This window comes from Mus musculus, chromosome 10 (assembly GCF_000001635.26).
Source record: "Mus musculus strain C57BL/6J chromosome 10, GRCm38.p6 C57BL/6J".
Taxonomy (NCBI): Eukaryota; Metazoa; Chordata; class Mammalia; order Rodentia; family Muridae; genus Mus; species Mus musculus.
The window spans coordinates 80,261,162-80,288,408 of record NC_000076.6 but is presented as its reverse complement, the minus strand read 5'-3'; the positions used below and the strand labels follow the sequence as shown (position 1 = coordinate 80,288,408).

Genomic DNA, 27,247 nt, shown 5'->3' with positions numbered 1-27,247 from the left:
TTCTGATCCAAACACGCTGTTTTATTCAAACCGGGTCAAACTGGTCAATGGGAACCTGAGCCCTACTGAGGGGCCTCCAGCAAGGCCTTGCCTGCCACACCTGTGTGGGTGGGGCCCAGGCCACCCGAGACTTCAGCACTGCCACCTGTGCCAGGGGCCCTGTTGCACCTGCAGCCACACAAGCCGCTCAAAGCAAGGAATGAACAAAAAACCAAATGCACGCAGTAGTCTCTGCCCGCACCCCAGCCCGCGCCGGCGGGAGCCAGGGCTCCCGCTTCCCACACCCGAACCCTGCTTTAAATTAAAAAATAAGCCAGTATACATTGTAGAAAATTTCTCTTAAAAATCTCACAATTTGTAAATGTATATTTTTTCTTTAACATAAAAGTTTACAATATACCATAAAACAAAAGGCTCAAGAAAATAATCTCAAAAAAAGGAAAAAAAAGGAAGAAGAAAAAGAAACCTGAAATTCTGAATTAAAGCTGAAGGCGTTTTTTAAACCCTGTTGTTGAACCAGTGACGTGTTTTTATTGTGCTGATGGGTCAGAGAAAAGAAATATATTTAAAACCTCAGTCCAGATGCGGCCTCCGCTGCCCCTCCCCCCAGGTCGAGTGGTCATTTATTTTGTCCCGAGTGTGATTGTCACAAGTTCACCAGTCCCGAATCCTGCCTGCCCCGCCGCCATGCCCCTGGCTAGCGCCGGTAGGGATGGAAGCCCTGCACGTTGTGGTTCTGCCCGCGTCCGAAGCCACTGCCGCCAGCGGGGGGACCCCCCGAACCTGGTACAGAGGGGCCCCCATAGGAGGGCGGCTGCTGGCTGGGGTCCGAGAAGCCCTGGCCGAAGCCACTCAAGTCCTGCCCGTAACCTGCTGGGAGAAAAGCTGCTTAGTTCAGGGTCATGGGACAGTGGCCCACCCCATGGTTCTGCCAAGGAGAGGGGCTGCTGTTCAGGCTTCGGGTCTGTGGGTAGCACGGTGGCCCTGTTGGCCTGTCTGTCACCCTACCCTGATGCATCACACACACACACACACACACACACACACACACACACACACACACACATATACACACACACACACACACACACACACAGCACCAGAACTGGGGAGGTCCAGGATGCTCTGTCCCATCGTGAAGTCACTGCCTGAGCTGTGGCAGGCAGAATAGGACAGAATGGTTTTGGGGTTCAGCCTAACTTCCCAACAACTCTCTCAGCTGTGCCCAGTGTTCCTGAACAATTGCTGCCAATTCTGTCAGGGGTGAAGCTTTGGGAAGGGCAGATGACACCATTTCCTGCCTGCCCAGCCAGTAGGCAATACAACCCTGGGAGGCCTCCCCAGCCCGGGCAGACGCACGCATGGATGCAGGCCCCACTGGCTGGGGCTTGCGGTTTTTGGGTGGGTGTCCAGATCCAGAGAGAGCAAGGCCCTGAGGATGAGCAGCTCAGAGTGCTACTGCACCAGGCATGCAGACATGGCCACAGACAGCAGCACTCAGAGGTGCCCCAAAATCAACTTCAGGTGACGGGCCTATGTGAGCACAACCCCAGCACACTGTACTCTCATCTGAAAACGCCATGAAAACTCAATCCACACAGAGAAGTGGCTGCTTTCAGAGGACCCAGGCAGCTCACCCCTGGTGTAACGTAACTACACTTCTCAGGGGAGCTGATGCCTTCCTCTGGCTTCAGATGGCTCTTGCATGCATGGGTTACACATGGACTCACCTAAGTACACATGAAATAATTTCTTTTTTTTTTTTTTTTTTTTTTTGGTTTTTCCAGACAGGGTTTCTCTGTGTAGTCCTGGCTGTCCTCGAACTCAGAATCCGCCTGCCTCTGCCTCCCAAGTGCTAGGATTAAAGGCATGCACCACCACGGCCCGGCCTAAAATCATTTTTAAAAAGAAAATTTCATTCTAAACAAAACCAAACAGGAGCCAGGCGTGGAGGTACACACTTTCAATTCCGCTCCTGGGAGGCAGAGGTAGACTGATTTCTGTGAGTTCAAGGCCAACCTGGGCTACATGGCTGAGACCCTGTTTCAAAAAAGAAGCCTAACCAAACCAACAAAACACAGCAACAAAAACAAACCTAGATGTGGTGGAACACAGAAGTCACCAAAGCCCACTGAGGCAGGGGGAACTAGTTTTGAATTCAAGGCCACCTGTGCTTAACAAAGAACAAGAAAGGAGGAGGGAAGGGCTGGCAGGACTTGGTTATGTGTTTGCTACCAAACAGGACTGTGAGCTCCATTCCCAAACATGCGGACAGGACAGAACAAATTCCCAGGGTCCGGTCTGACTTCCCCATGGGCCAGGGCACATGCATGTACACACGGACTAGAAAGGAAAAGCTTTTTTTTTAAATTAAGGCTGAGGATGTCACTCTGAAGGACACATGCCTAGCATGTGTGAGAATGACGATTCAAACATAGGGCAGAAGCTCACTACTATGCACAGTGAGGAGAGAGTTCCTGCAGCAATGGCAGAGGCAGAGGAGAAAGCAACCTTCCACGACAGCATAAATCAACCATGACAAGGTCCCGGGCCACAGAAGCTGCCACTGCAGAGCCTGGCCACTCCCCTGACCTAGGGCCCCCCCCCCCCAACCACTGGGCTCCAAAGGGACAAGAGCAGATACAACCTCCCAAGCAGCGCGCTCGCGCTCTCTCGCTCTCTCGTCCTCCCTCCCTCCCTCCCTCCCTCTCTCTCTCTCTCTCTCTCTCTCTCTCTCTCTCACACACACACACACACACACACACACACACACACACACACACACACACAGACTGCTTGGATAGGGACTTCCCCAGACAAGGTAGAGCCTAGAGTAACCATGCCCAAGGACTCAACAGGATCCCTGGGAGCCCACATTCCCACAGGGGCACTAGATTGGGATCCAGCATCCCAGAATCCTATGTGGTAGCCTCTCCTGCTCCTGCCCGTCCTGGGAGCAAGCAGATGGCCACAGCCACTTACCATATTGACCATAGGGGAAGTCCGGCTGGGCTGTTGGGGGTTTGCTCATGTCTGGGGCAGCCTGAGACGGAGGTGGTGGGAAGGCCAGCGGGGCAGCCCCTGGGGTGGCAGGTGGAGGAGGGACCCCTGGAGGGGCAAACTGATCAGGGGGTGGGGGAGGAGGACCGTAGCCAAAACCTGTAGGGATAGGAGAGCAGGGTATGAAGAGTTGGTGCCAGTCGCAGAACCGACTGAGTATAGGGGCCAGTGTCCACCTAGCACATCCTACCAGACACTGCGCAGGCTGGGACTCCGCCCAGGGCCATTATCCCGAGGAGACAGCTCAGACAAGCTGCTCAGGACAGAAGCAGACCAGAGCACCAAACAGTAATGTACATAGCAAGGAATTCTAGGTGAGAACTCTGGAAGCCACTGCTAGCCACTACAGGGCCAGGATACACCTACTTACTGAATGTCTGTCTAGCTACAAGAGGCCCTGGCCTCCACGCCAGCATCTGAAGAAAGAAGCCACCACTGAACACAGCATCAGACTACTCAGAAAGGCTGGCTGTGTCTGCTAGAACCAGGCAAACTAGGCCAGGTGAACTAGACCTAGGCCACTATTGTGCCTTGGGCAGTGTGGATGAGGTGCAAGTCTTATCAGTATGTGCCTACTAGAAATATTGGGGCAGGGGGTGGGGTGGGGGTGGGGCGGGGATCCTGGGTCAGCTCCTTCCTAGAGTTCTACCATAACCTAACTGCACAATCTGTAGACACCACTGACTTAAGCCTACACGAAGCACAGCCCAATAATCCAAGAACCTCCCACGAACTCTTAGCCAGCCTTGGATGGATGGCAGTTGATATGCTGGGTCTGTTCCGAGAGGGTAGCACTCACTGAACTGTGGTGGGGCGCCATAGCCCTGTGGGAAGCCCTGTGGTGGGGGGAAGCCTCCAGGCGGTGTGGATACAATGTAGGAGGTGAAGGGTGGGGGCGGGGGCGGGGCTCCTCTGCCCGCAGGGGGTGGGCCATAGCCACCTGCAACACAAGAATTGGAAAGGTTGGAGTAATCCCTCTGGCACAGCCTAGACCCAGATCACATCCATGGTCTCCTCCCAACACCAGTAACCCAGTGCTCACAGCAATAGGCCTGGGGTGTACAAATGACCCCTTTCCACATGACTCACCAATGGCCTGTCCTGCTGGCACCCACATTCCTAGACAGAGAACAAAAGAGAAGGGGCCAGTTAGTCTGTCAGTGACTTTCCTTGGTCTCCTGGTTGTATGCACAAGTTTCTCAATAGGTCTAAGGAAGGAAGGTCTGTCCACAGCTGGAGTCCCAACCTCATAAAGAGGAGAACCCAAGCAACAGGACCCGGCTCTGCTGCACCAAGATGGCCTGCGCCCTCACACCATGAGTCTTACACACTCCCTTAAGCAGCTCTTCCCAGAGCAAGAAGGAAAACCCGACAAGGGGCTGTGTCACTGTGTCATAAACAGGGTCCCTTCCTGTTCAGCACCCAGACACAGAGATCCAATCCTTGCCAAGGCAAGACCAGCTACAGGCAGCTCGAGTCTCTTGGATGAAGCCCGCTCCCATTCCCATCACCCACAGGCACCGTGCAGGCCAGAACTGGGAGGCTGCACACAATTTGCAGCAGAGCAGATGCAGCCACCTGCAGGGCCTGCAGGAGAGTGAGAACACACGTTGGCCAAGGAGATAGATGCCTTGTACAGTGGCTTGGTGTTGGGGTGATGGAGGTCTGCCATCCTAGCCCTCTGAGACTGAGGTAGGACATCTGCAAAGTCCAAGGCTAGCCTGTGCAACACAGTGGACCTGTCTCCACTGTGAAGGAAGGGAAAGAAGGAACTTGCCCTGAGGCTGTGGTGTCTGTCAGCAGTAAACATCACTGCAACCTGGGAACTGAGCTCATGCCCAGAACTGAGGGAAACAAACACTCATGCTCTATTTAGGTCAAAGAGGGAATTCTTGAAATAGGAGGGGTCACCTGCAGATTGGGGCCTCCTAGGCAGCCACTGTCAAGCTTCTGTGTTTACTGTTGCCAGTCAGGGACTGGGCACAGGAGGTGACACACATAGCCAAAGTGATACCACAGAGGGTAACTCAAGAACCACACCTCATGCCTCCTGCAGTCAGGCTCCTAGGCAGCCGTGCCTGTGGCGGGACCTGCCCCACCACTGGAGAACAGAGAGGCAGTCGCCACCTCCAGGATGTGTTAGCAGGGAAACCACCACACCTGTGCCTTACCTTGTGGGCCATATCCTTGTTGCCACGTGGGCGGGGGCTGGCCTGCCCAGCCGTTGGCTGCACTGGGCGCCACGCGGCTGCCCCACTGGCTGGCTCCTGGCTGTCCTGGAGCTTGATTCTTGCTGTCCCGTGGTTCAGCCCGTTTAACCTCCACCTAAACAAACCGAGTGCACTTTAGGGAGAAGCCAAGGTGGCACCCCTGCCCTTCAGACACCCTTGGTGACTTACGACTACACTTAACGCCTTATGACTTACAGTGAGTACTTAAGATAAGCTTACTTAGGCCAGTAAGTTTCTGTCTTAAAAAAAAAAAATGTTTGCTCTTTAATTTCTTTTTATAAAAAAAATGTTTCTCAGGTACAACAGACACATCTGGAAGACGCCCTGTGCCCCCCCACCTCCACTGCAAGTAGCAGCAGGAGGCCAAGAGCCCTGGGGAGACAGCCGAGGGGGGCACCGAGGGGTACCCTGCTTACAGATAAGGCAGTCTCCTTGCACCCAAAGAGCCCAGCCACCTCCCGCCCCCTGCATACCTGAGAAACACGCTGGCTTTGACTCAATTATTTAAAATGTCTAGTGGAAGATAAAGACTTACCTTCCCCAGGCTAATGCTAATGCTTAAAGAATCTCAGTTAACTCAAAGGCATGTCAGAGGGAATGGATGTAAGAGCCTTACGATACAGCTAACAAAAAAGTCAACAAACATGCAATAAAATGGACATTGGGATCAGTAAGCAACCTTCATACTGTGTTTGGCAGCAGCCCAGCCCTGGCCCAGCAAGGGGACAGGGGACAGCAGACAGGGGCCCTAACAGAAGCTGGAGTGCATGGCCTACTTAGGCCAAGGTGTGACCTCATTCTCTTGAGGGCTCACTGACTACTCAGCAGTCCCTGCCCAGGCTGCCTGTGTCCCCAGGGTTAAGCCCAGAACACCAGCTCCAGTAGCGCCTTCGGGCAGGAACTGAGCACTCTGCCTGAGTGCTTAGTGTTTTGCCAGCAGAAGCACAGCCCCACCCCCAACCCGCCAGTGCCCAAGAGCGGTCTGATGGTGGCAACTTCGGAAGCAGATGCTGTAAGCTAGGGCAATGTGAAAGCAGGGACACAGCTCTGAGTTAATGAGCCCCTGAAGCCCCTGGGGACTCTGTCCTGCTGATAGAGCAACGTGTACCCAAGACTAGAGGAACTTGGGCCGTGCCTTCTCAGTCTGGGTTAATCATCATGCAGGCCCAGCTCTGGACACTTGGTCCCTCAGACGCTGCAGTGTCCAGTGAAGGTCAGCAACGGCAGGTTGGGCTCTCTAGGGGAGAGGACCTGAGGATAGGGACCCTCACACTATACACAGCACTCTCTGGCTGCTGGCCAGCTGCCGTGCTCTCTAGTCTGCATGCTGGTTTAAATTGAGGCTGCAGGACGTGTCAGAACAAGGCTACCCCACTTTATTGGGGTCTGTCTGGGAGGAAGAGACCCGGAAGCCCAGAGCCTGGGCCACTGCATGGTCCTAGAGCCTAAGATTTCCTTGTCACTCTGTACTTGGGCCCAGCACAGCCAGGCAGCCACAGGAGTGGCGGGTGGATCTAGTCTCAGGGCTAAGGCCTGACACAGCTGGGGCAGTCATGCATGCTATGGAGGCTAAAGTGGACTTCAGAAGGTCTGATGGGAACCCTGAGCATGCGGCTACAGAGAGCTGAGCCCTGGAATCTCGGGAGCCCTGGGCCTGCCCTGCCCACTCTGGCAGCAACACAGTATGAAGACGGAACACCAAAGGTCACTTGACTGCACGTGGTTAAGTGCTATCAGAGCATGTGGCTGGTCCCGGAGTTTCACAGTAAGTGACCCGACAGAAAACCAATCCTTCAGGATGTTTCAGTGCTCTCGGTTTGGAGCTGGACCTCAGGCTCGTGGAGGCTCCTGCTCATCACATTAAGGTCACTGTTACACAAGGGGCTGGGCCACATCTGAAGGAGTGGTCATGGAAACCAAGCCTGAGGCAACACTAGGGTCTCACTGAAAGCCCCCACCTCCCAGGGCCCTACCCTCTACCCCATACCCTTGTCCAGGGGCAGCACCCCATGGATGTCCTGCAGGGAGTGCCCACTTCCCAGTGAAGCCCCTCGTTGCCTAAGGCTTGGCTTGGTCTTAAGGTAAAATAAAACTACAACTACACACTTTTTTGCCCATGATGTCGTGAAAATGCATGTTGACAGCCTGGTCCACTGATTGTTCGTCCTCGAAAGTAATAAATCCAAAACCTAGCCAACGACGAAGAGTGAATCAAGGTAGCAGGGCGTGTGACACAAAACAGGATGATGAACAGTATCAGGGCGCCACAGGGTTGAGCTGGGTCTCAGACAAAGCCCGTGTACAGAGGGGCTATGGCCCAGAGCAGGATGGGGACAGTAGGTGACATTCACCCTTCTCCAGGCTGAGTACAGCCATGGGGAAGAGGGGTGCCTGGTAGATGGGGGTGTGTGTGGGTGCTCTGGCTTTTCTGAAACCCAGCTTCTCCCCTGGGGTTTGCAATTCGCTTCGCAGCTAGTGCTGACAGCAGCCCCCGCTGTTCTAGGCGGTACCGAGTGCAGTTCCTATTGCGCCTCGCCAGGCTTACCCAACACTGTTGGCTAAGCCCGCGGAGTCCTATGTCTAACAGTCCTACTCCTCTATGCACAGACAATATAGGTAAATACAGTAATACACAAAGATACAGGCCACAACGGGTTCCAGCAGGTCAAATTCTGCTGTCAGCAGCAACAGCAAGAGGCATGGTGTCATCAAAAAAAAAGAAAAGAAAAGAAAAAAAAAGAAAAAAGAAAAAGAAAAAAAAGTAAAAAAAAAAAAAAGAAAAAAGAAAAAAAGAAAATCTCAAAGGAAAAAAAATTTAGCATTTCCCAAACACAAGAAAGTGGCAGTATAAACGAAGTTTGGTTGGTCTGGGGCAAGCAAGCGCGGCCACCCGACTAGGGGCAGGAGGGACAGAGTCTCTGGTCTCCACCGAGGCCGAATTGAGCACTAACATCCTGCAGCAGCGCTCGGGCCCAGAGACCTCAAGGGACAAAGGGTGAGGGAGGCTCTAGACAGAAGGGCCCAGAAGGGGTCCAAGAGAACTAATTTTATAGTGAACAGAAGGATGTGTGACAAGGGTCCCTGTGCACTGCGACAGGGAAGCTGGGAAGAAGTGGCCTAAGGATAGGACCACAAGCTGATGAGATGGGGTATTGGGGGCTGAACCAGAAAAGTAACCCTAAAAGGACCTGGGCAGGAGAGAGATGGGGACAGGAAGGAAGAGAAGGCAGCTGAGGAGCCAGAGGTGAGATGGGAGAACACAGGAGGGCCGAGGCTCCTGCTGTCCTATGCAGATGCTGTCAGGGCAGGAGAGAGGCCAGATGCAATGCTGACTGCTGGAGGTGAACTCTAGCAGAGCTGGAGGGACAAAGGACAGAGAGTAAAGAAGACTGGAGAGAGGGTGCTTGGGGACCAAGAGGCAGGGGACAAGATGGCCTGCTATTGAAGTCAGCAGACATGAAGCAGGAAGGAGAGGGAACACTGAGACCCACCAAGACCCTCGAGGAGTCAGCGAAGCCAAGAAGACAGGAGGTGCTGTAGGGGGGCCCTGCTGACCCAACCCCTGCTATCTGCCACCCGATGGGACACTTCCAAGCCCCCAGAGGACACAGGCCCACACGCCAGCCCCAAAGCTCTTGGCCCAGCTCCTGCTGCCCCTTCAGCACAGGTCAACAACACTAGCTGGGCCTGGCTAGGCCGGGTGGCAGGAGGGCGGCGGCAGCTGTGCCAGCCGTGGGCGGGAGCACCTAGGAGCTGCCCTCAGAGTCCCGCACACCGAGGCTTCGCAAAGTCAGAGGCAGCATTTGGAACACAACATAGTGATGAAGACATGTGAAAAGTTGACATTCTCTCAAACGGCGGGAGTGTCTGAAGCCACCGGGCTGGCTGGGTCCAGGCACAGTGCAAGAGGCCGTGGGTCGTGGGGGAGGAGCCGGGGCAGGCTGTCTACAACGCTGTGTCAGAGGCAGCAGCGGGACAAACACACTGAAACTTCGTTTACACCCCACGGGAGCAAAGCCGCTCCGTCCTCTGACTGCGGGCGGGCCTGTACCTGTGTGACTTAACTTAGCACCTGGAGAGAGATCTAGAGAGACATCGTTAATCACAGACAATCACAGAAGAGAGAAGACAGCTTACTTAACGGTACCGTATTCTATGACACTACGTACGTCATTAAGCATGTATGTCTACCGTAAATTAAGACTAAGACTTAACAGCTAAGCACACGAGTGAGCAGTGCGCCCTGGACGAGTGAGGAGGCTCAAATGGCAAACTATGCTCCTGAGTGGTGGCGCACCACGAGACCTGAGTGGCCATCGGTGACAGGGACACGTGCATGAAGGTTGTGTGTGTTGAGGGACGCAGGGTGTGAAGGGAGGGTTGTGTGAGGTGAGGGACTGTGGCGTGGAGCACTGTGGTCCAAAAAGGATGCTGAACCAAAAATGAGGGTAACCAACAGCCAGGAAAAGGGCCGGAGAGCACAGCTGTCTCCCGCCGCTCCTGGGACGGTCAGCATGGGCGTGGGCAGCTAGGGCGGTGGGTGGAATGAGGCTGGGGCAGTCAGCATGGCAGACTGGGACAGCTGGATGAGGCAAGGCACCTGTGCTTTGGAGGACCTTTACAGACAAAAAGCTGTGTTCATCTTCATGTGAAGGGGTCAGAATGTCCTGATGGGAGAGGAGCAGAGCATGTGATGTGAGTGGAGGTCAGAGACTGTGTCAAGTATGTGGCCCAGTGGAAGTGGCTGTGCAGCATCTGACCATGGCCTGTCTAGGGTGAGATAGTTTGCCATCTGAGGGGAGGACATGGGTCAGGATGAACAGGCTTAGCCCTTACCTCGAGGCCGCTGCTTCTCCGCATCATAGATCATAACCACCTCTGTGACCTGTGGACAGAGTGTGATTGAGGCAGGCTTTGTGGGGGTAGATGCCACAGACCCACTCAGCCCACTCCATAAGGTCCCCAGGGACCAGCTAAGGGAGAACTTTGCTAAGGCAGACCAGCAACTGTGGGGGCTGCATGCCCCAGGTGGGATGAAGTCTGATGGACACACACTACCCAGGGTCATGAGGATGCTGCCCAGTGCACTACCTAGCAGTTTAAGCCCGTCTTATCTTGTCTGCCCCACCTAGCTACTCAAATCCCCACATGGAGCAAAGGGTTCCACGCTCTGGAAGGCACCAGGTGAGACAGTGCACACACCTCAGCACCAGGCCAGCTGCTCTCCTATAGCGGAATCCTCTGTGGGCATAAACCCAGGTGTCCAGGTGGCACAGGGCTCAGAGGCCCTGGCCACCATAAGGCAGCGTAGCGTGCATGCCTCCTAGGCATGGGAAGCGCCTCACTGTCCACTGACCCCCCCTCCTTAAAACCCCAGGCAACACTGATGTGGAGAAGCAGGAGACAGGGCGGCCATGACAGCCCGCAGAGCTCACCACTCCAAACTTCTTGAAGTACTCCCTGAGCTCCGTCTCCCCGCAGTTGTGGGGAATGCCCCCGACAAAGATCTTGTTGGATTTGCTGCTGTCGCTCCTGGGTCCTTTCTGCTGTCAAGAAGGAAAGGGGTCAGTGACTTCTGAGGGATCACCCCCCACAGGCTGGCTACCACACAACCCTTTTCTGTGGCTTTGTACTGCTTTCTGAGATGGTCTCACCATGTAGCCCAGGCTGACCTTCAACTCCAGATCCACCTGCCCCCACCCCCCATCCCCACCCACTGCTACTCCAGCTCATAAGGCTTCTGAGTCAGCTGAAACCAGACCATGTCCTGAAACTGCATGGCTGCTCTGGGGACTCCAGGAGGCCGGGCCTGCAGCCTTCCTCGGGCACTGCACGTTGCCTTGGACCACAGGAATGGAAGGTCTGTGGTCAGGGCGGTACCTGTGGGCCTGTGCTTACCACTCAGGACTGCTGCAGAGGTCACTAAGAGCCAGCCAGTCTCAAGCCAACAGAAAGCCTGCACTCCTGGGCTGGAAGGACGGCTCAGTGGCTACAGGTACTGGCTCTGCAGTACACATCCCAGCAGCGGAACCAACTCTAAGTTGCCCTCTGCCATCTACATGCATACTATGACATTCATGTCCACAGACACCAAACATAAACCGAATTTAAAAAGCCAGTTAGGGACAGTAACAACAACAAGCCTACAGCGTCTAAAGCAGGAATCTCTGAGTTCTAGGCCAGCCTGGCGTACACAGTAAGTTCCAGGACAGCCAGGACTACAGAATACTCTGCCTAAAAAACAAACAAAACAATCTGCAATGTGAAGACAGGACCTTACTTTTCATTTTTTAGTGCTTGGGACAAAACTGGGGCCTTCCACATCCTAGGAAGGGCACACCAATGACCTACATTCCCAGTGTGGATGGGGATTTTGGCAAGGTTTAAAAAAAAAAAAAAAGGGCTGGTGAGATAGCTCAGTGGGTAAGAGCACCCGACTGTTCTTCCGAAGGTTCAGAGTTCAAATCTCAGCAACCACATGGTGGCTCACAACCATCCGTAATGAGATCTGACTCCCTCTTCTGGAGTGTCTGAAGACAGCTACAGTGTACTTACATATAATAAATAAATAAATCTAAAAAAAAAAGGCAGTCTCATGAATACCAGCTGTGTGTGGCAACCTGGGGACACAGGGGACCTGACAATGCTTTGGCAATTGAGCAATCATGGAGGACCTTGCCCCGCCTCTACTGCTGCTCCCGCCCATGGCTCTAACCCTGTCCCTGGTGAGGACAGCACAATCAAGACTGAACTTCTGAGCTGGTTATGGTCGAACAGGCCTGTCGGCTTAGCATCTTGAGATTGAGGCAGGAAGATCCTGAGTCCCAGGCTGGCTTGGGCTTCAGGTAAGACTGGAGAGCAGGGGAGCACACCACTCCACTAGTAACTGCGCTTGCCCAGACAGGAGCTCACGTGTGCAGTGCATCTCAGCAGTCTGGCCTACGCTGAAGAGTCGCAGAGTGAGCCAGCCAGTGCCATGGTGTGGACAGCAGTTCCCCACTCCCACTGCCATCCCCGCCAAGGCCTGTGTGAACAGCTCTAAGGCAGCAAACACACTGCTGTGCTAGGCCTCCAACCTCTGGGAACTGATGTTCCTAAATGAAAAATGGGGTAGGGCTCTTTTTGTTTGTTTTGGTTTTTCGAGACAGGGTTTCTCTGTATAGCCCTGGCTGTCCTGGAACTCACTCTGTAGACCAGGCTGGCCTCGAACTCAGAAATCCGCCTGCCTCTGTCTCTCAAGTGCTGGGATTAAAGGCGTGCACCACCACGCCCGGCTTTTTTTTCTTTTTTTGGGGGGTGGGGTGGGGCTCTTGACCATCACAAGCTCACTAGGCCTTCGTCCAAAGCACACCTGTGAGAGAATGTATCTCTTAATAGGAAAGGGCTGGAGACAAGGCTCGTCAGATAAGGAGCAGGATTTGAGTCTGAGTACCCTACCCACATGGTGACTCACAACTGGTACAACTCAATTTGAGGAATCTGACCACCTCTTCTAGCTCCCAAGGCATCAGGCACCCAAGCAGTGCATAGACATACAGGTAAAGAAAATGCCTATAAGCCAGGTGTGGTGGCGCACACCTTCAATCCCAGCACTTGGGAGGCAGAGGCAGGCGGATTTCTAAGTTCAAGGCCAGCCTGGTCTACAGAGTGAGTTCCAGGACAGCCAGGGCTATACAGAGAAACCCTGTCTCAAAAAACCAAAACCAAAACCAAAACCAACCAACCAACCAAACAAACAAACAAAAAAAGAAAATGCCCACAAGTAAAAAAATACAAATAAATCTGGAAAGTGAGTGGGGAACAGCAGCCTACAGCTACCATCCCAGCACTCGAGAGGCTGAGGCCAGCTCACCAAACAAGCGGGCTGCCATTTACAGCAGAAGCACAGACTCCTCCCAGGCAGCCACCTCTGCCTGCACAGCTGGCCTATATAAACGTGAAGGCATAGCCTGCTGCCAGGCAGGGACTGCCGAGGTGTGGAGTGGGGTGTGCATGACCCCAGGAAACACTGGCTCTACTCAGCACGAGAGCAGCTGACAGGTGGTAGCCCCTGCTGCTAAGGGGCTAGGAAGACTGTGCACCCAGCCCAAGGTGATGGTCCTTGGCTTTCAAAGGCTGCAGCATCCCAGAGTCCCATTTCCCTTAAGTCAGTGAGCAGAGGGAGAAAACGGTGACCACCCTCTAGCACAACAGAGCATCCAGCCCAGCCCAGCCCAGCCCAGCCCAGCCCAGCCTTACCCAGCCTTACCCAGCCTTCCTTGGGCCGTGTTCGCTCTGGCTGCATCCCCCGAGGTGTGCACGGCTTCGGGTCGATCTATGGGAAACGTGAAGCCAGAGCTATAAGCAGGAAGCTACCCCGCCAAGGGCACTAGACCCAGCACACCCCACGGCTCTCACCTAACGAGTCTACCCTTTAATACACCCCTCCGACAATAGCCTGAACCCTACAGCCAACTAATTCAGACAGGTAGGCAAAGATGGGAGGACCCATGAAGTCACTTACATTTCGGCCATCTAGGGTGTGTGGTCTGCTGGCCAGCACTGTCCCCACACAATTGGGGTCTTTAAACTTGACAAATCCAAAGCCTCTAGACTGGTTGGTGGTTTTATCTTTCATGATGACACAATCCACAACCTCACCATACTGGGAAAAGTAGCTGCGTAGAGTCTCTGCTCGGAGACAGGAACAAAGGCATACATGTCCTAGCACAGCCTCAGCACACACACACAAAAGCACACACACGGACCCCCCCACACACACATACACAAACCCACACACAACCATGTATGCAAGCACACACACAGACCTCCCCCACTCCCACACACACACCAGCAGCCTTACCCAAGCTGCTTGGTAGCTAACTGCTGGGGAGAGGGTCCAGGGCATGAGGGGATGGATGGCCTTGTGCTAGAAAGGGTGAACTAACTGCCAGGAACAGGAGGACAGGGCTGGAAAGCATGACACCACCAGGGCACACTGACTTTAGAGCAAGCTCTGCCAAGGGACACAAGGCAGGTCCACAGGCACCAGAGCCAAGCCCATTCATGGCTGGGACACCACAGCTCCTACCTTGAGTGGTACTCCAGTCCAGGCCGCCCACAAAGAGCTTCCTGTAGGGAAAAGAGGCTCAGAGTCAGCTGACCCCTTAGGGTTGTCCCCAGCACCAGGCCCACAGTCAGCCCGGGGGCCACACACAACTCAGTGAAGGATCGCTAGCTTCCATACTATGGCAGCTAAGAGATATGCCTTTGCTGCCACAGAGATGGCCCTGTCAGAGCCAGGCTGCCAGGACAAAAGCCAACTGCCCATGACAGGACACACTGCCTGCAGCTTCTGCGGAGACCTAACCACCAGGAGGAGAACAGCCTAAGCCCAACTAGATAAGCCCCTAGTCTAGGACAAGGTCTCATGAAGCTGCTAGACAACAGAGCCCTGGGTGACAGAACCTTAGCAGTGGCCCCGGTCATGCCTGGGGCCCATATCCATACAGCACCATCTCCAAGGCCAGCTTCGAGAAGCAGCTGTATCAGATGGCCCTTGGGCCTCAGCAGTGAGCACTAACTCTGTCACCTGAGGCACTCAGGCTTCATCCAATTGCTCCCCAGCTCTGGGTCATGAAGAGAGCCTGCCCAGCAGGAGAGCCTGTCCCCTCGCCCCCACCCCAGCAGCCACTGAAGCTCTGCTTGCCAATCTTATAGGATACTTGGGGCAAACCTCTGAGCAGGAAGGGTCCTTGGAGCCACCGTCAAACTCCAGATATAAGAAACCTGCCCCTTAGTTGGGCATGGTGGCACACGCCTTTAATCCCAGCATTTGGGAGGCAAAGGCAGGTGAATTTCTGAGTTCAAGGCCAGTCTGGTCTACAGAGTGAGTTCTAGGACAGCCAGGGCTACACAGAGAAACCCTGTCTTGAAAACCAAATAAATAAATAAATAAATAAATAAATAAATAAATAAATCCTGCCCCCTTTACAGGAAATGCTAGAACTCCTACCCTTTGCCACCCACAGGCAGTCAGCCAACTATACCATGAGTTTGAGGCCAGTCTGGTCTACAGAGTGAGTTCAGGGCTACACAGAGAAACCCTGTCTTGAAAACCAAACTAGGGGCTGGTGAGATGGCTCAGTGGGTAAGAGCACCCGACTGCTCTTCCTAAGGTCCAGAGTTCAAATCCCAGCAACCACATGGTGGCTCACAACCATCTGTAATGAGATCTGATGCCCTCTTCTGGTATCTGAAGACAGCTACAGTGTACTTAATTATAATCAATAAATAAATTATTAAAAAAAAAAAAAAAGAAAACCAAACTAACTAAATAAATAAATAAATCCTGTCCCCTTTACAGGAAATGCTAGAACTCCTACCCTTTGCCACCCACAGGCAGTCAGCCAACTATACCATGGCAGGCTGGAAACCAGAGGGCCCCGTGCAGGTAGGCATATTACTGCCTTGCATGCAGTAACTAGGCCCTACATGTGAGCCAGGAGCTTCAAGACACGAGAGTCCTCAAGTGGTCCAAGTGACCCCCACAACAAAGTCCCACAGTAGAGGTGCCAGCCATGGGTAAACATGGGTGACCACACAACTCCCTTCCTTCCCAGTTGTGGAAGAGGTGCCCTGTCCTGCAAGGCCGCCAGCCCTCTGGCCTCCTGAATCTTTGCAAACTCTCCAGCCTAGGCAACTCACTGCACAGGTGGCTCAGGGCCCAGCCTCACTAACACAAAGCTTCCTAACCAAGCAGGAGGCCACAGGGCACAGAAGAGGAACTGGTCAGATGGGTCCAGGCTCTGGGCCCAGATGCAGTTTCAGGTACAGACACTGAGCAAATGCTAGGTGTGGTGGTACACGCATGGGAGAAACCCAGCACGCAGAAACAGTGGGAGAATGGGAAACTGGAGCCCACAAAAGGAAAGAGAGAAAGAAAGGGAAAGCAGCCATGTCAGCAGCACACAGACATGCAGAAGGCACGAGGGGCGGGTTGAGGTCCCCATCTCTTTTCCTGGCTTCAGGCAGCAGATTGCATCCACACCCTGCAGTGCTGCAGGCTTGGCCCGATATGGGGCCCAAAGTGGGGCCCGAGGGGACATTACTGAGGCTGCACTCCACCTGCTGAGGCTTCTGGCCTGGGTGCACAGAGGCTTTCTGCCTGGCTCAGCGGAGTCCAGCAGGTAAGACAGGCCCATGGTCACAAGGTTCTGGAAGGTTCCAGGATGCATATTTCAATTCCTTTATGGCTGAGGTGACAACAAAGTATCCAATCAAGTGAAAAAGAGAAATGAGAGCCAGAGCCTTAGGAGGGCCTGTGGATCAGCTCCCAGCCATGCAGGGACTGGAGAGGTCACTTAGCTCTGCAGGACAGACTGAGTGACAGCAACAATCAAGGTGCCTCAAGGGGGAACTGGTGGACTCCTCACCTATGTGTAACTTGCCATGTTTGGGTACCTGCACCCCACATCCTGCCGCTGAACCCAGAACCTACAGCCATCACTTCCCTTCAGGCCCCAGAGGCCAGAAAAGAGCCCTCCCAGGCTTCCGGCAGGACCCGGTGGAACCCACAGCACAGGGATGAGCCTGAGAAGCCTGGCCCCTGCTGCCTGTCCCTAGGCTGGCTCCACAACTCACCTATGAGGACACAGAAGCCCATGACCCCCACAGACAGAAGTGACATGAGGATGTGACTGAAGGGGCCTCATCTCTAGTGATTAACTTCCGCTGATGCTCCCACCCTCCCAGCTGGTCCTCAGTGCACATGGACTTGTCACATGGACCAAACCACAACCTCAGTTCCTATGATGGCAGTCCCTAGAGAGAAACAGTAGTGTGTTAGAGACTACTCTGCTCTGCCATGGCCTCCTGGACTCCAGTCCTGTGTCCTGTTCCTCTCTCTTCCCCAATGCCACTCAAGCCTGAGGCCCTACGACTTAAGTATCTTTAGAAAGGGACAGATCTGCAAGAGTCCTATGGGGAGCAGCTCAAACCCACGGCCAGGCTCACAGCAGGCACCTACAACACAACATCTACCGCCTCTGGACTGTGGCCAGGGAGCAAAGGCCTTGGGTAAAGGCAGCCTGCTATGGCTGGCAGAAAAGTGACAACAGTCACCCCATCGGCTGTTCACGCCTGGCTCTTCTGAACACAGGGAACCTTGGACCATCGTTCAGCACCACACAGCCAACAAGATACACACACACACTCATACACACAGAAAAATCACCAAAGAAGCACCCCCAGAGCTGAGGGGAACTTATCTTCACTCTGCACTCCCAGATGGGTGCACAGCCCCCAGCAGGTTCCCTGCCTCCTCTGTATCCTCCAATAAGCTGTGTTAGAAGGAGCAACGGCAGCTGGCCTGGCTGGGGTTTGAGGTGCTCCAGGGCTCAGGGCCAGGCAGCTGGCTCCTAGGGCAGGGACACTGAGCAGGGGTGGCCTCTAGGTGGGACATACATGAAGGATAAGCTCGGCCCTTTCTCTCACAGGCCTTTCACTGCATCGGTGCAGCGAAGGCACTCAGCCCACTCTGACAGGCCCAGCATTCACATAAAGCAGTCTGCGCAGACCCTCATCCAGGTCAGCAGAGGAGCCCTAGGCCACAAACCCAGGCCTTCCTAGAAAGACCTTGCTGCCAGGATACCTAGTGTGCCTGCCTTTCATTCTTCAGGTGACACTGACCACAGTCAGATGGACTTTTCCCACCACTGTGTCCTACAGGTATGTCACTGGAGGAACTGGAGAGCAAAGTAGCCTGGGCCACACAAGGGGACCACAGGAACCTCTGCTCAACATGGGCATGAGCCCGATATCAGGGTCCAGACTTCGCAGATACAGCCCTCACACCTGACACCAGGCCACTTGTGATAGCTCTAGCAGACACCCAACCTCCTGCATTTGCTGACTTAACACCAGAATGCAGAAAACCACACTCAGGAAGCAGTACCCACTTCTACTCCCTTCCAACTCCAACCCTCCAGGCCAACTGGATGCCTCAGTAAGGCACTTGCCACTAAGCCTGACAACCTGCAAAACACACACAAACACACACACACACACAGGGATGGGGGCACCAGAAGGTTGAGGGCCAGCAAGGTCTCTTGGCAGAGCTGGCGTGATGGCTCAGCAGTTAAGAGCACTGACTGACTGGTCTTGCAGAGGCCCTGAGTTCAATTCCCAGCAACCACATGGTGGCTCACAACCATCTGTAATGAGATCTGATGCCCTCTTCTGGTGTGTCTGTGTCTGAAGACAGTGACAGTGTACTTACATACATAAAATAAATAAATGTTTTGTTTTTTTTTTTTTAAATCGCTTGGCAGGGCTGGTGAGATGGCTCAGTGGGTAAGAGCACCGACTACTCTTCCAAAGGTACTGAGTTCAAATCCCAGCAACCACATGGTGGCTCACAACCACCCATAATGAGATCTGATGCCCTCTTCTGGTGCGTTTGAAGACAGCTATAGTGAACTTATAACAATAAGTTCCCTTGGCACAGTGTTCAAGAAAAGAACTAACTCCTGCAAGTTGTCCTCTCATCTCTCCATGTGCACCATGATGCATGGGCATATGAACACACAGACGCACACACAATTTTAAAAGAAATGGTGGCTGGGCATGGTGTCACATGCCTTTAACCCCAGCACTGCAGAGGCAGAAGCAAGAGGATCTCTGTGAGTTCAAGGCCAGCCTGGTCTACAGAGTGAATTCCGAAAAGCCAGGGTTACACAGGGAAACTTTGTCTCAAAACAAAAACAAACAAACAAACAAAAAAATGCACACATATATACATACACACATAAATTGCTTCAAGCACAGCGGAGCATACCTTTAATCCCAGAGCTCAGGAGAGACAGGCAGGTAGATTTCTCTGAGTCTAAGGCCACCCTGGTTTACCTAACAAATTTCTGACCAACCAGGGCTGTCTTAGGGAAAAAAACCCTCCAAAACAAACCAAACAAGACCAGCACAAGTTGGAGGTGACCCCAAAGATGCCCCCTCTGCTACCTTCCATCTACCTTCTCCTGGAGAGAGGACACTTACATCACAGGCACTCCTGCCATAACCAAAGACCCCAGCCCACCCATACGTGAGGGTAGAGGCTCCACCAGATGCAGCAGCCAGCCACTCACCTACAGGTGGCTGCCTTGGCTGAATGTCCAGGTCAATGAACCAGGACAGCAGTCTGTAGAGGAAACTGCAGAAGGCCCCATTACCAGCATCTAAACAGGCCCAGGGACAGGGATCTCAGATGTTCCACTGATGGGCACGGCCACTAGCTTTCTCAGTAACCAACCGCTACACTTGGAAACTTAGAGGTTTCCAACTTGAGGCTCCATCCCCAGCATTAAACAATTCAAAACTCCCTTTGTAAATAAAGGATGGGTGTAGTGGGGCATGCCTTTAATTCACCAACTCAGGAGGCAGAGGTGGGCTGGGCAGGCAGATTTGTAAACGTTCAAGGCCCTGTGGTCTACAGAGCAAGCACCCTAGGACTACATAGAGAAACCCTGTTGTCTTAGTCAGGGTTTCTATTCCAGCACAAACATCATGACCATGAAACAAATTGGGGAGGAAAGGGTTTATTCAGCTTACATTTCCATATTGCTGTTCATCACAAAAGGAAGTCATGACTAGAACTCAAGCAGGTCAGAAAGCAGGAGCTGATGCAGAGGCCATGGAAGGTTACTGGCTTGCTTCCCCTGGCTTGCTCAGCTTGCTTTCTTATAGAACCCAAGACTACCAGCCCAGGGATGGTACCACCCACAAGGGGCCCTCCCCCCTTGATCACTAATTGAGAAAATGCCCCACAGCTGGATCTCACGGAGGCATTTCCTCAACTGAAGCTCCTTTCTCTGTGATAACTCCAGCCTATGTCAAGTTGACACACAAAACCAGCCAGTACACCTGTCTCAACCAAAATAAATCACAAAACCCACCCTCTGGGTGACTTCCTAGGGACTACAGAGCAGACTCCAGTCTTGTCCAGTCTAGGCACAGGCTCATGAGGCTGCAGGGGTGCAGTAGGGTCTGGCACTTCATTATATGTTCAGGAGGTGCATGCTGTCATGGGGAGTCAGCAACCTCTGACCTCTCTCCCAGGCCCACAGTGGTCTTCCAGACCCTAAGAGCATGCAGGAGACCAACTGCGCAGGTCCCAGGCCTTTCCATTCAGCAAGGTGCTCTGATCCTGGGACAGATCCACAAGAAGCACACCTCTTACCCACCCCGTGAGCAAAGACACTGCCTACCAGGCCCAAGTCCTCAGTGCCAGGCACACTCAACACTGAGTGCATTAGGTAGCTCACCCACCACCTCAGGAAGTCTGCCAGACAGCAGGCAGACTTCCTACCTGTGGAGGCAGAGCCACCTGCTAAGGAGCAGTGATGCAGGGACTAGGGCTGAGAGGAGTAAGGACACCCCAGAATACAATGTGAGAACCTCACTGTCTCCCAGCCCAAGTGGGACAAGTTGTAGGGAGGAAAATGAAACCCCAACATGCCTGGCCATGTGCACCAACCTGTCAAGTTCCTGAACCTGCAAGGGGGAACTCGGGATGCCACTCTGAGCTCCCTGGGCTACAAGACTGACAAAGGCAGCAGATGAGAGAAATTCAAGGCCTACTGGGGAGACCCAAAGTGTCCCACCAAACCCCAGGATCCTAGACTAGGTCCCTTTAGAATTCCAAGTTTATTTACACCCCTCAAGCCCTGGTTGATATCACAGAGACGCCACAAAGTCCCCACTTGGGGTCCCCCAGTCCTTAATCTCCTTTGTGATCTTCCTGACTCGAAGGCCCCAGGATCAGGTTCCATAGCTCTATAAAACGTTCCCTCTGGTGCCACTCTGATATGAGAGTCTCTAGACCAGCAGGTTGCTATTTAAGCCCTCCCAGGTCTCAAACTCCCCCTCACAGCTCCTGAGCACCCTGACTTCTTGTTCTGTTCTGGGTACCCTGGCTTGTTGAGCAGTTTTAGGGGTGGGGGCTCTTCCTGGCTTCTGGGTTCCTCTTTCCGGCTTCCCAGACCCCTTGTGGTCTCCCTAACCCACTGAAGCATCCTTTTGGGGAGTCTCTCTGGCCTTAAGGTCCCCTTTGGGGCCTCCCTATACTTTAGTCTTTGGTCATCACTGGTGTCTCCCAAGCTCATGGAGCTGTCTCTTGATTCCTCTATGACCCCCGGAGCTGAGTCTCCCCAGCCTCTCATTTACCTTATGAACAAGCAACAACCAAAATAATTTTTTAAAAAAATCTCAAAAAAATAAAAAATAAAAAAATAAACCAAACACAAACAAATGAGTTCTCTTGGACCCTGCACCTTCTAGGCCTCACTGGCTCAGGGTCTCCAATTATCTTTTAGAGTATTCCTGAGTCCTGCGCCTCCTCCTGGTATTCTCCCAGCCCCCTGAATTAGCCTTTCAGGCCTCTCTAGCTCCTTAACTATCCTTTGGGGTTCCCCCAAATCTCCACTGGGCTCTTCTCGACTCTGTAACTCCTGTTGGAGGTCCCCCTAGCCTTCTGAACTACCCCGTATGGTCTCCCTACCCTATTTCCTTAACCACAATTATGGCTTATGGTCTCCCACAGAGCTAAGGGTCTCTCTTGGAATTCCCTCAGCCCTCTGAACTATCCTTTAGTATCTCCCGACCTCACAGCTCAACCTCAGGGGTCCCCTATACCTTAATATAGCCTTTGGGAGGGTCCTTCAAACCCTTATTCTATAGGGCCTTCCCAACCACCTTATCCACATAACCCTCCAGCTCTCTTTTGGAGTCCTCTTCCTTCTCCTTCTCCTTCTTCTTCTTTTTTTGTTTTTCGAGACAGGGTTTCTCTGTGTAGCCCTGGCTGTCCTGGAACTCACTTTGTAGACCAGACTGGCCTCGAACTCAGAAATCCACCTGCCTCTGCTTCCCAAGTGCTGGGATTAAAGGCGTGCGCCATCACCGCCCAGCTCTGGGGTCCTCTTCTAACTCCTGTGAAGGACTCAGCACCTTGAGTTATCTTTTGGGGTCTCCCGACACCAACTTTTCAGTGTTCCCAAATTCCTTTAATTTTATCAGAGGGGGGCGTCTCCCCGACACCCAGGCTCTACTTAGGGTCCCTCTAACATCTGAACTATCCTTTAGTGTCCCTCAGTCTCCTGATTTGATGGTCACCTTAATTCCTGAAATCTGGAGAATCCCACAACCTCCAAAATTATCATTTGAAGACTCCTTGACCCCAAACTCCACTTAGGAAGCTCCAACATCCTGATCTGTTCTTTGTGATCTCCTCATCCCTGCGCTTTTACTAGATAACCCCAGCACCCTAATCTTTCGGGGTACCTCTCAGATCCCCGCGTTATCCCATGCGGTCTCTCTGAGTTGTAATCTATACTTTGGGGTTCCTCGGCACCCATAACCTAATTTATTTGACCTATGTATTCTTTAGGGTGTCTCAGCATCCTTAATCTATTTTACAGGGTTTCCATTACCTGTGATCTAGCTTTTAGAATTCAACTCCCCAGAGCAACTCTATGGGGTCTCTCTGCTCTATAATCTATTCTTTGGAGATCCCTCAGTTTCACCATTCTAATACTTAGGGTTCACAAGGACCCTGGTCCATTTTTGTAATCTCCCTGGTACTTAGAATCTATGAGAGATCTCTCAGCACCCCTAATTATCCTACATTACCTTCCTGACTTCAAGGATCCACTTAAGGGTCTTCAACACCCTGATTTATCATTTCAGGGTCTCTCAGTCCGGTGAGTTATCCTATGGGATGCCCCTGACCCGTGAACCTTCATTTAGGGTTTCTCTGGCTCGTGAGTTATCACCTTGGGTCCCTTCAGTTACCCATGGGCTGCCTTTGGGGCGACCCCCCAGCACCCCGGCTCTCCTCTAAAGTCCCGGCCCGGCCGGTCCGGCACCCCGGCCTCCCTCGCTCTGGGCCTGGCCCGGCTCCACAGCCTCACCCGATTTCGTCGGCGCCCGCGCTGTTCATGGCGCCCCGTCCCGGCCCGCTGCGCCCCGCTCCTCCGGAAGGTCACCGCTCGTCCCTCCCCGCAGCCGCGGCCCGGATCTGCGCAACGGCGGCGGCGCTGAGCCTCCTCCCTCCGCGCCAACGGTCGCTGCGCGTCCCCGCGCCTCCGCGCCTCCGCCCTGCGCACGCCCGGGCGCGCTCCCGCACGGGGCCTCCGGGGGCGGGGCCAGGGGCGCGCCGCGCGTGCGTGCCCGCTTGCGAGAGGGACGCAGAGCTCTGCGCCTGCGCAACACGGACAACCGAGACATGCGTTTCCGCCCTGTCGAATCTAATCCTTCTGGGAAATGCAGTCCTCTGCATTATCTGGCCTTCAGAAGGCGCGCGGAGGGAGACAGCCACGTGCGTGCGTACGCGTGCATGCGGCGCCGGGCGTTCATGGCGCGCGCAGGCGCAGACGCGGGTTCCCCTTTATCCACTCGCGAATCTTGGTCTTGCGTGGGGGCTTGCGAGGGGAAAAAGTCTAAGATGCCCCTCAGAGGCCGGTGCATAAAGCAGGCTGCACGTTCATGCTCTGAACTGTGTCACCTCCCGCTCTTCCTTTTTCGCAGATGATACACTGGGTCACAAAGGCTGACTCACCTGTCCAAGGTCATTCAGTTAAGGCTCGATTGGGTTCAAAGTAAAAATTAACCAAGTTCAATAGTTACTAAGAAAAAGTAAAAACAAAAAAACATTGTCCCTAGTACCACTAACATGGACAGCCACACTCTTACTACTATCTATTGTCTGCAGCTGACTTCTCACTTGGATAATCTGCCTTTCCTCTCATAACCAGTTCCCTGTCTCAAAAAGGTATATAAAGCTGGGCAGTGGTGGCGCACACCTTTAAACCCAGCATTTGGGAGGCAGAGGCAGGTGGATTTCTGAGTTCAAGGCCAGCCTGGTCTACAGAGTGAGTCCCAGGACAGGCAGGGCTACACAGAGAAACCCTGTCTCGAGAAAACAAAACAAACAATAATAATAATAATAATAATAATAATAATAACAACAACAACAACAACAACAACAACATAATAAGTAAGTGAATAAAACGATGTAATGGCTCAGTTTGTTGAGCATCTTTCTAGGCTAAAGAGCTGGGTTCCATCCCCAGACTACTTAAAACAGTCATGGCAGTGCAAACCTGTCATCCCAGCGCTCAGGTTGGAGAGGAAGACTGGGAATTCAAGGTCAGCCTCCCTTGGTCAGCTATATAGTGAACTAGAAGCCAGCTGAGGTACACAAGACTTTCTCAAACAAAAACCAAAACATACATACAAGCAAACAAACAAAGCCTGAAGCAGGGCAGTATTGGTGCACACTTTTAAACCCAGCACTTGGGAGGCAGAGACAGGCTGATCTCTGTGAATTAAGTACAGCTAATATACAGAGTGAGTTCCAGGACAGCCAGGACTACACAGAGAAACCCTGTCTAAAAGGAGAAGGAGAAGGAGAAGAAGAAAAAGAAGAGAAGGAGGAGGAGGAAAAGGAGGAGGAGAAGGAGGAGGAGAAGAAGGAGGAGGAGAAGAAGAAGAAGAAGAAGAAGAAGAAGAAGAAGAAGAAGAAGAAGAAGAAGAAGAAGAAGAAGAAGAAGACGACGACTTTGAATTTGAGAGTGACCTGGGTCCTAGTCTCTATGTCAGTAGAACATAATATAATAACAGCAAAGTATAACAAGCAACAATTCATTTCTGTGCTGGGTATAACAGCTCAGATTATAAAAAACAGTCCAAAGCTTTTGTTTGGAGACAGAGTCTTCCTATGTAGCCCCAATTGTCCTGGAACTCATAGAGATCTTGCTGTCGCTGACTCTGGAGTGCTGAGATGACAAAGCTACCCATTTTCTGCTTTAATTAGACCACATGAGATCATCAGAAGGCCACTCAGAGGAGTGGCGCAGTGGACCTAGAATTCAGTGGGGGAAGTGCTCTCCTGGCAGGCACAATGCCCAAGACCCTTCATGAGCTGCAGAAACCGGGCATAGCAGTACACATTGTTGATCCTGGCACTGGAGAGGTGGAGGAGGCAGGATCTGGAATTCGAGGTCATCCTTAGCTGTGTGAGAGTTTGAAGCTATCTTGGGCTACATGAGAACCTGTTTCTTCCAGAAGACCAAAGTTTGATTGTCAGGACCCAAGTGGGAAATCACAATGCCAGTGACTGCGCCTCAGGTGGTGCACAGGGATGAGACACCAAGTACATTAAAAAATAAAAAACAGCGGGGCGTGGTGGCGCAGGCCTTTAATCCCAGCACTCGGGAGGCAGAGGCAGGTGGGTTTCTGAGTTTGAGGCCAGCCTGGTCTACAAAGTGAGCTCCAGGACAGCCAGAGCTATAAAGAGAAACCCTGTCTCGACAAACCAAAAAATAAAATAAATAAAAAAACAAACCAAAACTCCCAAAAGTGCTAACTGTTGCGGTTCTAAATTGGAGCCCTGGTCTCCACTCCTGTTTTTAGCAGTTTTCCCCACCTGTAAAATGAGGGCACCAACAGTTATTGCTGTAACATCTTCTAAGGATTAAGAGTGTCACTGCTTTTCCAGCAGTTCTTAGAAAAATCATCAGATCGCTACACCTAACATGTCCAAGTGACCCAGTAGTAAGCTAGAGCTGCTGAATGACAGGTATGGATTAGAGCAGCTGAGAGAGGGCCGGCTTCTTGGACCTCACCAGGCCAATGAATGTCTAAACTTGAGGCATTCAGCCAGGCATGGTGGCATACGCCTTTAAATCCCAGCAGTTCAGAGGTAGAATCAGGCAGAAATCTGTGAGTTCGCGGCCAACTTGTTCTCAATAGCAAGCTCCAGGCCAGTCAGGAGCTCCTGTCTCTAAATAAACGGATAAATAGAAATAAAAAAATCAACTTGGGCCGGGCCTGGTGGCGCACGCCTTTAATCCCGGCACTGGGGAGGCAGAGGCAGGTGGAGTTCTGAGTTCGAGGCCAGCCTGGTCTACAGCGTGAGTTCCAGGACAGCCAGGGCTACACAGAGAAACCCTATCTCGAAAAACCTAAAAAAAAAAAAAAAAAAGAATCAACTTAGAGGAGCATCGTGGACGACACGCTGAGATCAGGAAGTTTCACAGCCTCTTCAAACAGTAAATCCAGTACCCTTGCGAGCCAGCCAGGCAAATGCAGAAAGTCAAGCCTCATTCCAAATGTGGTGCCAGGGAGCTTGCCCCGCCCCTCCAGAAGCCACAACAGTGCACGTGCCAGCATATGGTACTCTCCATGGCACTGGGACCACTGGTAGTCTCTAAACGTCCCTCCTTGCACCGCAGGCACTTCACCCCTCATGGCTCCAACTTCCTGCCTAGATAACTTGGCCCCGCCCAGGTCCGCAGGCTCCGCCCCATTCATAGTAAAAGGATGGACTCAGCTGGACTCCACAATTACCCTATCCTCAGGCCCCGCCTCCTTGGCGCCAGCCTCAGCTCTAGCGGAAAGCTAGGCCCCGGATCCTGTTTTGCCTCTACCAGGCTGGGCCCCACCCGTGAAAGAAGACTAGGCTTCGCCAGTAGCAGAACGCTTGGATTTCATCCTATCCCATAAACACCTACCCCATGGCTCTGTCCTCATCCGTAGCAGAAGGCTGGACACCACGGTCTCAGCCGGCTGGCCCCGTTCCTTAGTTTCGTCTCTCATACTTAGCAGAATGGTGACCCCACCCCATTGCTCCGGCCCCGCCCCTAGCAGAAGGCTGGACTCTGTCCTACCATACAGGCTCCATCCTGTATGGCTCCTGCCTGCATTCCTCATAGAAGTCTGGATTCTGTCCCAACCCACAGCTCTGGCCCCATCCATAGCAAAAGATTGGACTCCTCCCCAGCCCACCAGTGCAGGACCTATCCCATTCCGTAGATCCGCCCCTCAGAACTTTACTTTGGGCTCCAGCGAGTAGCCCCGACCGTGAGCACGCTCCACCCTGTCCCTCAGCTCCATCCACCCAGGCCCAGCCCAGTGCCAGGCTGGAC

General features: G+C 53.0%; 1 protein-coding gene and 1 non-coding gene across 16 annotated transcripts; both read right to left on the bottom strand.

Annotated features, from left to right (window-relative positions):
- Dazap1 (DAZ associated protein 1) lies at window positions 1-27,047 on the bottom strand. Of its 15 annotated transcripts, none has more exons than NR_166399.1 (12): window positions 23,231-23,395; window positions 14,362-14,402; window positions 13,795-13,961; window positions 13,530-13,605; window positions 10,727-10,834; window positions 10,128-10,176; window positions 7,398-7,480; window positions 5,232-5,385; window positions 4,150-4,179; window positions 3,860-4,000; window positions 2,983-3,159; window positions 1-870 (listed from the first exon to the last, which is right to left on the bottom strand). NR_166399.1 is itself a non-coding variant. In XM_030245259.1 (12 exons), exons 1-12 carry the CDS (start codon window positions 26,836-26,838, stop codon window positions 698-700), a joined length of 1,194 nt encoding a protein of 397 aa, XP_030101119.1. In that variant the 5' UTR covers window positions 26,839-27,047; the 3' UTR covers window positions 1-697. The 15 variants fall into 15 exon arrangements, 9 of the variants coding, with proteins under 9 accessions (XP_030101119.1, NP_001365924.1, NP_001116076.1 ...); XM_030245259.1 differs by lacking the exon at window positions 23,231-23,395 and adding an exon at window positions 26,834-27,047 and having other exon boundaries at window positions 13,540-13,605; NM_001378995.1 differs by having other exon boundaries at window positions 1-873; window positions 10,727-10,837; window positions 13,540-13,605.
- Window positions 10,177-10,245, bottom strand: Mir6911 (microRNA 6911). The gene has a single exon (NR_105876.1). It is a non-coding gene; the product is annotated as a microRNA 6911 (primary transcript).
- Window positions 27,048-27,247: the final 200 nt, after the last annotated feature.